The sequence below is a fragment of the Lepisosteus oculatus genome, chromosome 27, assembly GCF_040954835.1.
Source record: "Lepisosteus oculatus isolate fLepOcu1 chromosome 27, fLepOcu1.hap2, whole genome shotgun sequence".
NCBI classification, from domain to species: domain Eukaryota; kingdom Metazoa; phylum Chordata; class Actinopteri; order Semionotiformes; family Lepisosteidae; genus Lepisosteus; species Lepisosteus oculatus.
Window position 1 is genome coordinate 5,490,586 of NC_090722.1, and position 17,572 is coordinate 5,508,157.

At 53.9% G+C, this 17,572-nt stretch overlaps 1 protein-coding gene and 1 long non-coding RNA gene across 4 annotated transcripts in view; one reads left to right on the plus strand and one right to left on the minus strand.

The window, feature by feature from the left end:
* On the minus strand, positions 1–16,644 carry bnipl (BCL2 interacting protein like). Of its 2 annotated transcripts, none has more exons than XM_015336710.2 (10): positions 16,197–16,644; positions 6,334–6,414; positions 5,773–5,843; positions 4,940–5,176; positions 4,221–4,439; positions 3,984–4,086; positions 3,478–3,609; positions 2,532–2,618; positions 1,858–1,956; positions 1–1,248 (listed from the first exon to the last, which is right to left on the minus strand). In XM_015336710.2, exons 1-10 carry the CDS (start codon positions 16,238–16,240, stop codon positions 1,206–1,208), a joined length of 1,116 nt encoding a protein of 371 aa, XP_015192196.2. In that variant the 5' UTR covers positions 16,241–16,644; the 3' UTR covers positions 1–1,205. The 2 variants fall into 2 exon arrangements, with proteins under 2 accessions (XP_015192196.2, XP_015192198.2); XM_015336712.2 differs by lacking the exon at positions 16,197–16,644 and adding an exon at positions 8,211–8,423.
* LOC107075479 (uncharacterized) overlaps positions 8,544–17,572 on the plus strand; it is a 14,490-nt gene continuing 5,461 nt past the window's right edge. Inside the window, exons 1-4 of one of the 2 annotated variants that reach the window (XR_011183827.1) lie at positions 8,544–8,773; positions 8,875–9,111; positions 12,926–13,027; positions 13,328–13,409. This is a non-coding gene — a long non-coding RNA (uncharacterized lncRNA). The remainder of the gene's footprint in view (positions 8,774–8,874; positions 9,112–12,925; positions 13,028–13,327; positions 13,410–17,572) is intronic. The other variant, XR_001476996.2, reaches the window with a different exon arrangement.

Sequence of the window (17,572 nt, forward strand, 5' to 3'; positions counted from 1 at the left end):
TGACTTTAAATGTGTTTATTACAAAAAGAAAGAAAAAATCTAAAAAAAAAAAATATCTCAGGAAGGCACTTTTCTACAAAGGTTAAAAGTACAGGTCCGACCCCCCCTCTGTAACTGCACTTAAGCCCCCTGTCCCCTGCAGAGCAGAGGGAGGGCCGCAGGAGGCAGCAGCAGACTCAGGTACAAGAAGGAGCTGGGGGGGCTGACCTCCCGTGTCTGCAGGAGGTCCACTGATCCTGTTGAACTCTGGGGATGAAACAGGCCAGCGTGAGCAGGGATTCAGGCATCATCGATCGAGGAGAGGACTGTCCTGCGGGAAACTCTCCCGATGGCGCCGAGCGTGACCGGGGGGTCAGGCTGTGGGGTCCAGGGGTCCGGGCATCAGCGATCACAGTGGAGGGGAAAACCGAGCCGGCCTGCCCTACAGCACACGCCTCGCGGGAGAGGAGCTCTCCGGGGGTCCAGGCGTTTCTGGGGTACCCTTGTCCGGCCTGATCAGGACACGAACCGGCTCAGGGAGTGGAGCCCCTGCCCCTGCCCCGGCCACGCCCCCACGCCCCTGCTCCTCCTCTCCAGCCTGGAGCCGGCGTGGCAAAGGGCACGGCGGGGAAGCGGAGAGGAACGTTCCGGGGATCTCATCCCTTCTCCCGCTCCAGCCACCCGGAGCGCCAGGCCCTCTCTCCCTGAGGCGTCTCCACGCCCGCGTGCCCACGCTCGCACCCGTGTTCCGATTACAACACCCAGCGGGCCTGCCCCATTCCAGCCCTCACCAGCCGGAGCCTGGGCCTCCCTCCGAGCCCCCCGGGAACAGGGTACCCCACATGGACGCGGCTGTCGGTCCCCTCAAATCACGAACGCTCCTGAGCGCAGGGGGAGTGCGAGACGAGCTCAGCTGGGTCTCGACTGGAACAGCGTAAGAGACTCTGAGTGCGAACCCCCTGGGGCCAGAGGAGACCTGGTGACCCCGAACCTCGCCGGCGCACGGCTGATGCACAGGAAGGGCTGGGGAGAGGTGGCACGCGAGGCGGCGCTGTTCCGATTGGACCCCGATCCAGCAGCCTGCAGGCCCTTCGCAAGGTCCCCGGAACCGGCCTGGCAGCAGAAGCTTGGCCCCGAGTGGGGTACCAGGAGCCCCCTGAGACAATACACCCAGCAGAACCCAAACCCCCAGTCTTATATACAGCTCCACAGAAGTGTCCGTGGCGTCAGTCCCAGCTGCCCCTGGGCCTGTGCAGCTCTTCATCCAGCCTGCAAAACAAGAACAGGGCCAGCCTGTCAGCGGAGCAGGACGTCAGGGGGCTTCACTGTGTTCAGGGGGTATATAGTGTATTCCTGCGCAGAGCCACCTGCCCAGATCTCTTTCATTCTCACTTCTCTCTCTGCATTTTTGGTTGCAGGACCTGAATGATCAATTCAGGCGCAGAGCTGACACAGTCCTGGCGTTTCAGTCTTTGCACTGGGCCAGCGTGAGGCGCAGGTGTGTAAAGGTTGGTGGGTGTGTTCGTGTGGAGACAGGGGAGAGCGAACATGAGAGAAGAATAGGAAGGGGTGGGGGGTGAGCAACCGGACAGAGAGGGGCATGAGGGAGGAGAGAGAAAACAGGAAGAGAGAGAGAGAGACAGAGGTGCACAAGCCGTTTGGCCCTGTCCAGCCCAATTGATAGTTAGTAACTACATGTTCCAAGAACCTCATATCCAGTAAGTTTCTACTATCTACTGTGAGACTTGCAGCTGCAACAACATGGCCAGGCTGCTTGTTCCCTACTCCCACCACCCTTTGCGTAAAACACGCTCGATTTGAAATGCTCTTTCGTGTTCCCCGGGAGACGGGCAGAGGGGAGACGGGAGGGGGCCTCACTGTCGGATGCAGTCCGGGATCTCCACGTGGTCCATGGGGATGTACTCCGCCAGCTCGTGCAGGCTGCTCATGAACCGCAGCTTGCGGGTGAACTTCGCGCTGCAAGAAAGAGGCGTGCTTGTGAAACAGGACGGGCTCTTGTGCAACGTCACCGCCTTGTGGTTGCGGCCTTGGGCTGTAAACAACTGACGCAGAGCCCTGCACTGCTGAAAGGAGCCCGCACTCCCCTGGCTACCTGCCCCGCCCTGGGGCAACTGCTCCCCGGAGGTAGAAATATGAGCTGTGGGTCAGGTACTGCACATCCTGTAGGTCTCTTATGGCTCTAATGCATAATCTTCCCCATAAGCTCACAGTTATTTTTTATACAGCACTTAATATACAAACAATATAATATATATGATATATATTATAGATATATGAATGATTGAGTTAGGGGGAAATCTGGCTGACAAGCTGGAATTTGTGGTTGCACACAGCATAGCTCACAACTACAGGAGAATCTCCACAATTTATACAGAAAGAAAATGGTCACAGATACAGCTGTGTACTGATGGGGCACAGATTCAGCTGGTTACCGATGGGGCACAGATACAACCGGTACAGCTGGATACTGATGGGGCACAGCCAAGGCTCGTCAACAGAGAGAGGAAGAGGGCCTACAGGTCTCGCCTCACCTGATGAAGGGCTTGAAGACGGTGATCAGGGCTCTGATGTACCAGGAGGGGTGAACCACCAGCAGCCCCTTCAGGTTCTTCTTTAACCTGGGGGCAGGATTAGACATGAACCACAGACCAGGTCACAGCAGAAGCTGTCAGGTGATGCCTGTTCTCTGAGAACAGCTGTTTTTTGGAACAGAATACTGAGTTTGTTGTTGATTTAAAAAAAAACATTTTCTCTTTTCCACCTCCGCCCCTGATTTCAAGATGCTCCTTGTCAAAAGCATGCATCTCCTACGACAGAACTGCTAAAAGTACATAGCTCAAAGCTCACAGCTCTGCCTGAGCTTGGAAGAGGTGGAAAAAGCTTCTCTCCTAGGTCTTGTTGGACACAGCAGTAGGAGCACAAGACCAAATCCTGTGATTTCAAAGAGTGGTGAATATAAAAGCAAGCTCATCATTCTGCAGCCTTCGTATTGCTGTCTCATGAGTCACTGAGGGCGGATTCGCGCAGTGTCAGCGGGCGATGAGTCGGCAGCACGCAGCCGAGTCATCGGTCAAAACAAACAGGCAGTGCTGCCCAGCGATTCCCATCAGCCCCCTCTGGGGGCACAGGCCCGCACACCTCTGCCCTGCTGGCGGGGCCAGGCACGGACCATCCCTTGGCCAGCGTCCTGTCCTCAAGCGCCTGCAGCACCAGTGTGCTCTCCTCAGCGGTTCGGCCCCACGTGACTCTCCCTCCCTCCCTCCCTCCTTCTCTCTCTCTCTCTCTCTCCCTCTCTCTCTCTCTCTCCCTCTCTCTCTCTCCCTCGTGCCTCGGGTCCGGGCAGGTTTAACGCTTGACCAGGCCCCTGCTGGCGGGACTGAATCGCAGGCGAGCGAGGCGGTAAGAAAAGCCCCCCCCACCCCGCCACCACCAGACACCAGACTGGTTCAAGTGGGCCCCCCGGCTCCCCCGACTCACCGCCGGTCGATGGTCTGGTAGCACTGGCGCAGCCAGCGCAGGGGGGGCATCTTGCTGCGCGGAGACATGCCGTTCAGGTAGACGATGATGTAGTTCTCCGACACCATCAGGTCCAGGGTCCCGATGATGTACCTGCGGAGAGCGGGGGCCGGTCAGCACCAGCAGGTCCCGGACAGCCCCTATCCAGAGGGGTCTTACAGGTCACCCCAAATCAGGGCTTCCCCACCCTGGTCCCCGAGAGCCCCCAGCCAGAAGGTTTTATAGTTTATAGTTATCAGGGGTTGTGCTGGAAGTGGACAGAGAGACATGTCAGCAGACAGAGGGACATGTCAGCAGACAGGGGGACAGATTAGTGGACAGAGGGACATGTCAGCAGACAGAGGGACAGATTAGTGGACAGAGGGACAGGTCAGTGAATAGAGGGACACATCAGCAGTCAAGGGGACGGATCAGTGAACAGAGGGACAGACAGGACAGCGGACAGACAGGCGGGCAGTGGGGCTCACCTGTAGAGGTTCTCCATGACGTATTCGTAGCTGTCGACGCTGTTCTCCGGGAGGTAACAGGAGGAAAACACGATGATGTCGTTCTGCCCTTCGCTGTAGTAACCTGGAACACGAGAAGCCCCGGCCACATGAACGGAGCAGCCAATCAGAGCGGAGCTTTCCAGGAAACCTCCAGTCCCCTCCACCCTCGAGTTTTCCCTGCGCGCGTCCCACAGAGCCCGGGCGGACAGCACTCACCTCCGTGGGACAGCACCCGCAGGTAGGGCTCCAGCACGCTCATGTCCACGCGGTGCTCCTGCCCGGCGGTGCGGAACACCCGCCACTTCCTGCCGCGGCTGTCCACCTCGTCCAGGTCCAGCTGCCCCTCCTCCGCCTGCTCCATCACCGGCGTGCTGGCCGCCGCCGCTGCTCCGGACGCCGCCGCCCCCTCCCTGCGGCCCGCCCGCGGCAGGTCGTCTGCAACACGGAGCCGGTCAGGGGGGCAAAGGTCAGGTAAGTCGCCAGCGCAGTGATGTAAACAGTGGACCAGGTGCCACCCCGAACCCCAGAAAGCAGTGGTCCACTTTCCCACAGAGGTTCTGAATGTTAAAGCAGGACGGCTACCGCCGAGTATCTAGAGGTGTGTTACTGGCATTCGGTAGACCCTATAATCTTCTTCTGAATTGTTATTGGGTTCCTTACGAGCGAATGGTTTGTTTTTTTAATCTTGTGTTACTGGAGGAGTTCTGAATGAGAGACAGCTGATGCCTGTTGCTGGACTGTATTATTGTCATATATATATTATATATTTATGAGCACTTGATGTGCAAGACAGACCATGTTTAATTCGCCTCAGCTCTCCGACAGCCTGGCCGTGAGGATGAGGCCTCAAGTTGGGGCAGGGTTAAAGGTTAAGGGTTAGATATGTTAAAGAGTAAAGGTTAAAGGTTAAAGGGCATGCAATGCCCGCTTCTCACCCTCCCACTCCAAGTCGTGGGTGCTCTCCGGGAAGGTCCAGGACTCGCTGTCGGAGGGCGTCTCCAGGTCCTCCAGGTTGATGTCGAAGTCCTCGTCGGGCGAGGGCGAGAGGGTGGCCGTGGCGAACTCGTCCGACACGGTGGAGTTGGCGCGGTCCAGCGTCAGGCTGAGGGCCGGCGCCACCAGGCGCCTCTTGCCGTGCCGGGTCCCCGAGAGAGCCAGGCTGCTGGGCGGCGCTGCGACACGGGCGACAGCGGCACAGGGTCACCGGCGCGCGGACCCGCCGAGCCTCGGGGCTGCAGCGCCCCGCTCCCGCCCGCGGAACGGACGCGCTGCCAGCTCAACCAGTGTTTTCGATCCACACCGGCCCCGCGAGCCGCGCGGCTCACGTCCGGCCCCTCCGGCCGAGAACTGTCGGAGTTGGTGGGGATTGGGCGGATGGTCGTGTCGCTTCTGGGGTGCATTCGGGGGCTCAGGGGAAACAGTGCAGCCTCCCTCCAGCTCGGCTTGTTAGACACCGGGATGCGAGGTGGGAGTGCAACGCAAAACCTCTGACAGCTCAGTCTTGGTTCGGGAGCCCTCCCTGAGGCTGGGGAGTGAGGAGGAAGGGGCGCTGGAGGAACCGGGCTCTGGGCCGGACAGCGGGACTGCCGCAGCGCCTGTCAGCTGGGGCCTGTGTGTGACGCGACCGGACCAGGGTCTGGCCACTTATAGCAAGCTCACGGGCTAGACGCTTGGGGCAGGTTTCCTTCAGCGCCTTTACCCCACTCTAGGCCCTGGCGGGTGTTAGTTTGGGTTAGAACGGGTCAATGAACCTGAGAGAGCTGCCTACCTGGTTTGCCCTCCTCTCCTGTGGGGCTGTCCGGCTCGTCTCCTGGGCTCTGCGTGTCTTCTGGAAGAGGCCTGTCGGAATTGCAGTATAAACGCGCTCCCGTTAACGAGACAGTACAGCTGCAGGAGTCCTTCAGGCACAGACCTGGGCTGTTGAGTTTCGGGTGTTACATACCCCCCATCCACTCCCTACACTCCTCTACCCAGTACAGCGGCACAGGGGAGCCAGAGCCTATCCCAGCAAGCAACGGGTGCACGGTAGGCTTCTCTCCGGACAGCACAGCCACTCTTGTGGCAGGGCCCGTTTTCCAATTAACCCACCAGCTTGTCTTTGGACTTTGGCAGGAAGCTGGAGCACTCGGAGGAAACATGGGAGACCATGCAAACTCCACACAGACAGCAACCCAGGTCTGGGCCCCAGTGCTGTGAAGCAGGAGCGCTAGCCACTGCACTGCTCTATTTCATACCAGTTTTAATAGAGCACATCATCCGAGTCGCTTCACGGACAATCGGAACCTCCTAGACGCCAGAGCGGACGGATAATCAATCGATCGGAGCTGACCTGGGGAACTCCTCGTCCTGCCACTCCTCCTTCAGCTCCATGTCCTGGATGATGTGGAAGTCCTTCCCCGGATCCTGGCTCCTGGAAGAGAGGCGGTCTCCGTTCACTAATCCCTGCGGTCACTGCTGGCTGGGAACACTGCGTCCGACACAGTGACCTCAGTCCACCCCAGCGGGCTGCTCAGAATAATAATAATTTCACAACTTACATAGCTTTTTCTTTACAGTAATGGGGACTCCCCTCCACCACCAGTGTGGATGATGCACCAGTCCTCTCCCCACACACCAGCTCTCAGTGGGGAGGAGAGCAGAGTGATGAAGCCAGTTCAGAGACGGGGGTTATTAGGAGGCCATGACTGGTACAGGCCAGGGGGGAAATTTGGCCAGGACACTGGGGTAACACTCCTACTCTTTTAGAGAAACGCCCTGGGATTTTTAATACCCACAGAGAGTCAGGACCTCGGTTTTACATCTCATCAGAAGGACGGCGCCTTTTTTACAGTATTGTCTCCCACACAGACTGCAGGGTGAGCGCCCCCTGCTGGCCCCACTAACACCTCCTCCAGCAGCAGCCTCAGCTTTCCCAGGAGTCTCCCCTCCAGGTGCTGGCCAGGCTCACAGCTGCTGGGCTCCAGTGGGCTGCCAGCTGGGAGCAGGGTGATGGAGCTGCTGGTGTAGAGATCAGTTAGGAGGATCCACCAACACAGCAACACAGCAGGTGGGAGCATGTGTGTGTGTGCGTGTGCGTACGCAGGGGGGAAGGAAACCCCTCTTCTGGACATTCTCCTCTACTACCCCACAAAAAAACATGTTCCGCAGGGCTAGACCCAGGATCCTTTGCACCAGGTATATTAACATTCCAGTTGCAAGAGGCTGGGGCTACAGAGCCCTCTAGTGGAGCTCCAGGTCTCTGCACCTGGGGCTGTGACCTCAGGCCCTGGGAGCCCTGCTGTAGGTCAGGACCTGAATTTACCACAGAGCTCATGAAAGCCCCATATGGACAAGTTGATTCCTTTAAATTGTGCACTTGTACACTGAAAGGACAGCATCTAAAAAAAAATTCCCCTTTGACTAAGACTGCTGTACAAAGCGTGTCTGATCAACAACACTGTGAACACTGTAAAACCTGGAGTGGATCAGACTGCTGTGCACTGGGAGTCTGACTGACAGCTCTGTTAAACCTGGAGTGGATCAGGCTGCTGTGCACTGGGAGTCTGACAGCACTGTAAAACCTGGACTGGATCAGACTGCTGTGCACTGGGAGTCACAACGAGGAGTCTGGGTGCCACTCTTAAGGGTTCTCAAGTCGGTGAAGAAAGATGACCTTGCTGTTTTACACGCCCAAACTGGGCCTCAGAACGATAAAGATGTCTAGCGAATGTCAAGTAATCCGTTCTGTCCAAATTCGCACCCAGCGCGCTGAAAACTAATAGGCCGAAACTAAACCGCAGTTGCACAAGACACACAGACACGTCGGGACAGAGACAGCTATTATTATTGAAAGTAGGCTGTTTATTTTTTCGGTCGGAATGCACTGTAAAAGCAGTGTGCACGTTCTCCAACACAAGGGTTTCCGTGACCTGACTGATTTTTTGCCGTGTTTTTCTGCGTTCTGAGCATCGTTTTCCCGAACCAGACAAATTATTGAGCCAAAGTCGGTTCATCAAACCACTGTTCACTCGATACGCCCTAGGCAAGATCTCCGCGTAATAAAACAACAACAAAAAAATAATTTCGCTCCGCATACAGTTCTGTGGGTAAGCACCATGCCTCAGTATCAGAATGGGACACGGAGATACATCCCGTGCCGCAGCGTGTCCAAATCACGCACGGACACCACACACACGATAGCCCCCAATGGCGATTTAGAGACATTACCTGTGCGCTCCTCCCTAGTCTTAACCGAACGCCACGCCGTCTCTATCGGGATTCTGGATTGTTAAAATCCCATCGCCTCCGTCGGGGGTGGAAGTTTGCGGAATTCCCAGGACGGAGCCAAAACCTCGCCGAGGAGACGCGAGGCGCAGCCAATGAGGCGCTCGCGGACCCGGGTGACACCCTCGGTACACCTGAGGCGCGAGGTGGGGTCGTAAACTCCGCCCGGACACACACTCTCGCGCGCACACACACACCCCCACCCGCTGCCGTGGCAACCGCGCTGCGCCGACTCGCCCGTGTTTACATAAGTTTCCAGATACTGTTGTAGCGACCTCTGCGTAATTCGGCGGTCGTTTGAATGCGGTTCAAAAGGAAAACGTCTTTTGTGTTATTGATAAAATCCAACCTCTGCGTCCCCCCTCCCCCCCCACCGCAGGGTAAATCATAATTGGAAACCTTTTTAACTGTTTCCTTTTTTAAAAAAGTTTCTTCCTGAAATCCAAGTCATCACCAACTATAGGTATCCTGGACTAACGCCGCAAGGTAGCGAAAAGTCTGTCCAGGTACTTTCATTTGATAACCGTTGAAGACCGATAAGAGACTGTAGCGGCGTCGGTCATGAGGTCTTTTTGATTTTGACATGAGTTTTTTTTTTATTTTGAAGAGTGGGCGATGCTGACCCGGACAGGCGGGCCGGGAAAGGATAGATAGTATTCATCTGTACATTGGCAGGCCCCTCTCGACAAAACAAAAGACCGGAGGATAAAAGTTGTGTGAATGCAGTTCCACATAAAAATGAGCCACTTACCCTGACCGTGCGTGACCCGGCAAAGCGTGTTTCACCAGGAGTGACAAGAAACAGAACCGCGACGCCCACAGCGAAGGAACTCTTTCAGGGCAGGTGAGTCACCCTGAAGGAGGGTACCCATTGAAAACAAGCCCCTGTGTTATTCCACACAGACCACTGTGAGCAGATTTCACCTGTCAGTACTGGGGAGCGAATGCATGATAATATAAAAAAATAATAATTCGCCCTGGGGCTTTTAAAAGCTTATCAGTTTTCACCTATAGGCCTAAAGCTATATCAAGACCCTCTGGAGTGTGGGGTTTTTTTTTTGGGACATGCGAGGCCTCACTGCTGCAGAATGAGGAAACGGGTGAAATGTCAGGGTTGTGGCACCAGCGGTTTGTGGCCCTGAGGCCTCACGACTCGGGGTTTCTGCTACCACTGGGGTGCTGGAGGGCCCCCAGTTGAGCAGGGTTAATGGGTATAACTATTAATGCGGGACATGACAGCAGGGCTGCCTCGCAGTGCGAGGGCCCTGGGTTCAGTTCCAGACCTGGGGTGCCACCTGTGGTGGGTCTCTCTTAGATGAAGTTATTACACACCTGTGGCTCTCCAGGACAGGAGTGACTAACCAGTGAATCTCTAGACCCAGAGTGCACAGTTCTGTGCCTGCTTTGTACCATGCTTTTACCCTGCTCACACTGGGCCTTACAGCACTGTATTGTGCTTTTACCCTGGTCTCACTGGGCTTTACTGCACTGTACTGTGCTTTTACCCCGATCTCACTGGGCTTTACTGCACTGTACTGCGCTTTTACCCTGATCTCACTGGGCTTTACTGCACTGTACTGTGATTTTACGCTGATCTCACTGGGCTTTATTGCACTGCACTGCACTGTACTGTGCTTTTACCCTGATCTCACTGGGCTTTACTGCACTGTACTGTGCTTTTTCCCTGATCTCACTGGGCATTACAAGATAGTGAGAGCACTGTTCTGTACTTTTACCCTGATCTTCCTGGGCTCTACTCCACTGTACTGTGCTTTTACCCTGATCTCACTGGGCTTTACTTTACTGTACTGTGCTTTTACCCAGATCTCACTGGGCTTTACCACCATATGTAAGACAGTTTTATCTCTGGTGGAGTCAAATTCCAACCTCAGTGACTCCCTGGCTGTAGATGAATGCTGCTGAAACAGTCTTTTTTTTAATGCTGGCAAACCGGCCGATCTTTCCCACATCAAAACAAACCTCGTCTTTTTACATGTGTGCGGTGTAGCCCGCCCCTTGTAATCGCCCAAAGACCTGAAAATCAGGTTCGTTTGTTTTTTCTGCGCTCCTGTGCTGTACGACTCCCCTCCTGAGACACAATACTGTTCTCAGAAGGCCAGCGCCTGGGGGCAAACCATGAATTGGAGCCGCGTTCCAGTCGGTTAAAAACTCGGGCAAAAAGAAAGCTTTAGCTAGCGTATACGTATAGCTCTTTCTTTCTTTCATGCTGAAGCTTTTCTTTCGTCTATCTATAAAGTGGGGCGTTATACTGTAGCCACCTCAATGAAGTGCCTGGTTCAAGTCCACAATGGCAGATCCCCAGCTGGGATTCAAATCCACTGCCTTGTAGTTTCCGCTTCAGAGCGCTGACCAGTGCACCACAGGCGCTGATGTACATGTCGATGCAGCGTGCCCATTTCATCGTCCCCGGCCTTTGTGAAGTATCTTTCATCCCAAAGGGTACTTGAGCTGTTTCCACATAGCAGGGGACCCACTTCACCCCCACCTGGGAGAGACACAGCAGCCTCACCCCAGGGGGAGGAGAGAAAGGTGAATCAAGAGGGGAACAGCAGGGAGGCCACACTGTGCAAGGCTGACAACACCTCCTAAGGGTCTAAGCAGGAGCCCCTTCGCTGATCAAAAGCTAAAGCGATTCAGTTCTTTGAGCGCAGGTGGGGGTGGGGTGGGTGGGGGGGACTCCTGGTCCCGCAGCACCCGAAGAGCTGGGAGAACTCGTTACATGGGTTCCACTCGGGCGATAACGAGCTGAATGAGCTCGTTAGGAGCTGAGCCTGGAATGATGCGATGCAGACATGCCGGCTGTGCCAGAACAGGATTGCCCATCCCATTTTAAACCGAACACATTCCTCTCGGTCCAGGAATGAATTGATGTACGTCATTCGGTTCGCAAACAGCTGATCGGCACGTGTGTGTATTTGTGTGTGGTGTGCTTGGCTTGTAAAGCCTCTCTTAGGGGTCCTTTCACCTCCTCCAGCAGAGATACAAAAGAAAACAGTCCAGGGAAACCTGTGATTGCCCTCTTTTTTTTTTTTTGACTCCTATCTAAGAGTTTATTTTTACAAGCGGAGAAAAAAGAAAACCCAGACCAGTTCTGAAAGTTCCCTCTACGCGTCTGCTCGTCGGTAGCTGAACTTCCTCTTTAAAGAAACCAGATGCCCCAGAGCAGGGAATCAATCATAGCTGAACAACTGCACAGGCCTTTAAAAAAACAAAAAAGAAGGACGACTCACTGCAGCCGAGTGCCAGACTGTTCTGGGAGATCTTACTGATGATGTCGGAGGGCAAGGAGGACATCCAGGCCTAAACTCGGCTGCTACAAACCATCCGTTGTGAGTGTGGTTATGTGAAACAGGGGCTCTACCCCAGACCATGAGGTCTCACAGCTGCACCTGAGCTATTAAAGTGCTCCAGTTAAGGCCGTAATTAGCTCAACTGGATGATTAAGAGTTGGGCTGGAGTGGAGGCCCTTCAGGTGCAGTAGTCCTCCTGGCCTGGAGTGGGGGCCCCCTTGATGTAAAGTGACTGACCCCCCGAATCAATTCATCTGCTAAACTGATCATCTGATCGGTGTGCGCCACACGTGCGCCAGGTCTTTATAAACAGGTGATTGAAGGGATGACGTGTGAAACCCCGCTGAACTGTGGCTCTGCGGGCCGCCCTTGTGTTCCGCATTTTCAAAAGAAGGGTAAGCTCTTGCCCAGTGAAAGTTACTGCCATCCCTTACTGTTTCAGCAGGACTTTTTCCCCAGCGCTGGAAAGCTCAGACCAGTCTCGGCAGGCGCAGGGAGGGCCGGCTGCAGTTCGCGCGCTGTCTGCTGGTCAGGCCGCAGCATGAGTCACGCAAGGTGGCGGCTTCTGACTGGAATGCGCTCTGTACACCTATGGTCCTGTCGAGACAAGACTGTCTTCCCGGCACGCCGAGGCAGCAGTCACTACCGGGGAAGTCGAGAGGATACGGAAATTCGGGGAGGCTGGAAGGAGGAGGAGGGGGGGTGGTGGGGGGTTCAGGGTAGTTGCCAGTTGCAGAGGCTAGTGTGCGCGGTCACGTAATCCCCAGCTGACCTGCGGACAAGCACTTCACGACATGGCCGCAGGGCTCCGCCACGAGAGCGCGGGTCCGAGGAGATGCAGGGGAGGTCAGGGCGGCAGTGTGGGAGGCAGTACTTTACGCAAAGAGTAACGGGTGTGTATGGGAGTGAGCAAAGGTTTACCCCCCTCTCCACCCACCCGTAGTCGGGATCCGAAAGCTGTCAGGCTACCTCATCCTGTGTGTGCGTTATCCAAGGCCTCAGACTGTGAGGGAGCCCCTTATGTGCATGAGGAGCCCTGTAAGATGCTACTTGCATTCACTGTGCTGAAGCTGCCAGAGTCACATGCACTAGTAGTCGGGCAGGGGTATCCTCGGTTTGTGGCTCAACAGCGCCACCCCTGTGGCCAATGCGGATGCATGCAAGCTTGCAGTGATGCCACTGGGAGCTGCATCTGTCCTCTCCTCAAGCCTGAACGCTTTTTTTGCCAAAGCTGGTACAAGTACCAGCTTGAGGATGAGGATTCCAAGCTAAGGGGAATTAAACTGCAACCCAGACGTCTGTTCCCTAACCCTAACCCAGAACCCACTTGATCTGTTTCTTCTACAGTTTCTCGCTGTGATCAAGGTCATCGCTTGGTTGACCCTGATGGAGTCAATGAGGTCACTAGGGTCACGTGTGACACGTTCGCACAAGTAAAGGCTGGGAGAGGTAGGGCTCGGGTGAAGGCAGTCTACCTTTCAGCAAGAATGTCACTAGGACATTTTAGATGTCATAGTGGCGTCTGTTCGCTGGGGCTGATGCCATGCTTGATACTGTACATATTGGCTCTCAGCCCGCCGGTAAAGTTCTGCTGGTTTTGTTTTGTTCTGTTGCACCACAATCCAGTCTGAATGAACCACTATGGTGTTGTAGGGCTTTCCATGCCCGTAAAAAAGAAAACCCAGAAAATTATAAGGAAAATATTAAGGAAATAAGGATGCTCATCGTACGCTCTCTCCCTCTTCACAGCCCCGGGGGGTCATGGATGAGGAAGACGTAGCAGAGATAAACACCTCTGTTTCTGATCGGACCTGTCTGTCATGCCGGCAAGGTGAGTTGGCACATTCTTCCGACAGACACTCAAGTACATCACATTCCTGCAAAGTCCTAGCGAGGAAGGAAGCAGGACAGGCCAGACCGGGTTGTTCATGATGAAACAGCTGCACGAGCTGGTGATGACTTTGACTCCACGGAGTCTCTGCTCCTCAAGTCCTTTGGGGACCCCCCCCCCCCCAAGTCATGTACATTAACATGGGGTTCCCTGTCCTGGCCCTGGAGTGTCCCTGTGCCCATTAGCGTTTGTTCCAGCAGAGCTCTTGATTAATGAAGCTTAAAGAATATTGAATTGGTTTTTAAACAGCCACACTCCATGGTCAGCAGTAAATGTCTTTATAGATCTAATTTGTGTGTGAAGTGTGGCGACAGAGTTCGGATTCGACTTGACTAAAAGCGGTAGTTTTCCTTTACGATCAATGAGTTGGACATCAATTAAAGATGCGCAGAAAAAGGTAATCCTGCCACTGTGACAGACGCTCTGATTATTCCACGTGCCGTACAGCCTGCTGGAGAAAATCTTTGAACAATAAGGCCTAAAGGAAAGGAATTCTGAAGCCTGGCGTCTGGCATAGGGTAGATGCTCATTTTTAACTTTCTCTTCATGTTCAAAAGAAATCTAAGGGCTAAAAATATATTTTTTTTTCCCCAAGATTCATTGACCTTAATGCATTATACTTCTGTTTCATGCAGTGCCTTTCACAACACAGAGTGCTTTACAAAACAGTACTAGAACAGGAGAGGCCTAGCCCAACTGGAAGAAAAAATACCAATACCCATACCAAACACTAAGGTCCAACCCTGCCTCGCGCACCCTTCATTTACAGTGTCTGTGACCCATTATAATGTCCTGCAGGGTTCGGGTATCAACAGCAGGCCCACTGGGAGCAGCTGTGGAGTTAGGTATGGGAATGGTAACCTTTACTGGCCTGGTTGAAGACAACCAGGCTTTTGTATGAGAACTGTCCTGGTAACCATACCATCACAGGCACCGTCACAAGATCTCTGTACTGTGAAGGTCAGGCACTGGTTTTGATATAGCAAGCTCATGCACTGCAAGTAATGGAGAAGCCCGACCGGCACAGTGTGAACCCTTCTCCTTTGGGTGGTGTGACTAGTGCACTGCAGAAACGACACAGCAGACAAAGGTGCAGCTTCAGGTTGGAGCTGCCAGGAACATGCCTGTGCTGGGTGTGACCCAGGCAGCAGTATCTGGGTCTGCCGTCAGGAGAGGCACGACTGGCCTCTCAGAGGCTTATCATCGCGGTACAGAGGAAGGCCTGGGTGCCCATCTTTGAGCACCTGAAACACCGCGTACAGTCACCAAAGTTTTGTGGATCCCCTCTTTACCGGAGGAGGGTTTGCTTCTGGAAAGAGGATTTCTGCAGGAGGGACCAGCTACAAGCCTTATGCTTTACCAGGGCTCTTTGGAAATCCGGGCAGAAAGAGGACTGAGGACAAGAGGCACTGTTTTTACTGAATCTGACGCCACGCAGTGCAGAGAGACATTTCCTGGCCCATGCTGGATTGAGAGAAGTGGGGAGGTTTGGATTGGAGTAGGCTGGGGACACCCTTAATGAGATGGTGCAGTTGCCCCCTTACTTCCAAGTTATTTCATCATGATGATGGGAAAAGCCGAATTAAATGCTTTAAAGCCCACTGCCGTTAAATACAATTGCAGTACAGTGCAGTAAAGCCCATGAGATCAGGGTAAGAGCACAATACAGTGCAGTAAAGCCCATGAGATCAGGGTAAGAGCACAATACAGTGCAGTAAAGCCCATGAGATCAGGGTAAGAGCACAATACAGTGCAGTAAAGCCCATGAGATCAGGGTAAGAGCACAATACAGTGCAGTAAAGCCCAGTGAGATCAGGGTAGAGGCACAGTACAGTGCAGTAAAGTCCAGTGAGATCAGGGTAAAAGCACATTACAGAGTAGTAAAGCCCAGTGAGATCAGGGTAAAAGTACAGTACAGTGCAGTAAAGCCCAGTGAGATCAGGGTAAAAGCACAGTACAGTGCAGTAAAGCCCAGTGAGATCTGGGTAAAAGCACAGTACAGTGCAGTAAGGCCCAGTGAGATCAGGGTAAAAGCACAGTACAGAGCAGTAAGGCCCAGTGAGATCAGGGTAAAAGTACAGTACAGTTCTGTAAGATCCACTGAGAGCATATGCCCTAGATAGGATTCTACTAGATAGGTCAGGTAACTTAAAGATTGCCACAGAAAGGTGGAAGGCAAATTAAATGTAAGATGTCAGCATGGTTTATTTGCTTGAGCAACTTTAACTGCCAAAGATGAAGAAATAGGATCCTGGAGCTGACACACACACACTGCTGAAAAAACAATTCTGGGCTTCTCTGAGGGACTCCTGGATCATCCTGGATCCCAGTTTGGAAAACGTAACCCCTTAATCAAGTGCCGCCACCCCCCACGATGGAATAAACAACACGCTCCTGTGGAGATGACCGTAGATCAGGTCGCTCCAGTCAGGTGTCTCCCGTCTGGGTCAGGCAACGTTTCCTGCTCTTCTCCTGCGTCGGCTTCGGAGCGGCCTGGCGCTTTAAACCCGGGAGTTAACGACTGGGTGCTCCTGCCTTGGGGAAACTCGGTCTCTACCTGGAGGAGTGTGATCCCACATCCCTGTCCTCTTGGCAAGCCACCCAGTGGTAAGGACCCCCCTTCTAACGTGGCCCCCTGCGGGGCGGCCAGAAACCTTCCCCTTGCGCCCCCAGGACAAGGAGGCAGGCCGTGACATGCGGAGAGGCAATTTTATTTCAAAGACTTACCCGTGAGGTGCAAACTGGTCTTTCACATCTGTGTACGTCCCCATCCCTTCGCCCTGTAGGCAAGACCAACGGGTCTGAGCTCGTCTTAGTAGAAGAAAAATAACGATGGTGATGATAAATCAAGGCATTAGTGAGTCGTTTCTTCCCCCCAAAAAACCGGCCCAAAGCCCAAACGCTCTTTTATTTTCCTTCCTCTTCTGCTTCTGCGCGCCGGTCCTCTTGTCTCCTCCCAGCAGTGGCGCCTCGTCCACCCGGCTCCCTGCACGAGTCTGAATCTGTGACACTGAGCCCGTCTCTCTTGGCTCTCTACCTGCGCAGCCCTGGGGCTCGGGCTGCTCTCATTGGCTGAACACACCTGCCCCCCTGTCTCTTTCTTCTTCGTGAAGCAGCAACAGCAACAACAACAATGGAATAAGAAAGGAAGGAAGACTGGGGCTTTGCTAGGGCCACTCCAAGGTCCTAAAGCCCAGCCTCTACAGAGCAGGACAGCGCCGCGCGGTTTGCTTTCTGGAAACCACAGCTAGGATTGCAAGCGCAGCAGCTTTTATTAGGGAAGTCTCTTCAGCAGTCAGCTTTCTGTCTCATGCTCCTGCCCCAGGAAAATACTGGAGGATGTCGAGCTTCATGGGAGTGATCCAGCCCATCCAGATCATTGGGAACAGCCCAGCAGGAGGTGATCCTGCTGTTTCTGATGCTCGTGTGATTTTATGGAAGTTTGTGAACTAATAGCAGATCAGGCATTTCTGCCTCAGCGCTGACCTCACAAAATGTCACAGAAAGCAACAGCAGACCTGGCTAATGTGTCACTTAAGACAGCCTCAAGGCTTAACTCTTACTGGATCTCAGGATACAGATGCAGCATGTATGTAGCTGTACTTATGGACCCCATCCTCTATCCCCCCAGTCTAAGAGAGACCAGGAGGTACAACAGTAAAGCCCCTGTAGTTCTGCTCATCCTGCAGTTTGATCTGTCGCTTTTAGATCTTTTTTAACAACCATTTCACAGCTTCGCCAAGATCGTCTGCAAGGAATGGCACCAATCTCTTACCTAAAGGACACTGCTATGGGGGATGAACAGGCCAGAAGCCATATCACTCTGCAACTCACAACTGGCAGCCCACTGAAGCTCCGCAGGTGTGAGCCTGGTCAGTACCTGGATGGGAGACCTCCTGGGAAAAACTAAGGTTGCTGCTGGAAGAGGTGTTAGTGGGGCGAACAGGGGGCGCTCAGCCTGTGGTCCATGTGGGTCCTAATGCCCCAGTACAGTGACAGGGACACTATGCTGTAACCAGGCGCCATCCTTCGGATGAGATGTGAAACTGAGGTCCTGACTCTTTGGTCATTAAAAATCCCAGGGTGTTTCTTGAAAAGAGTAA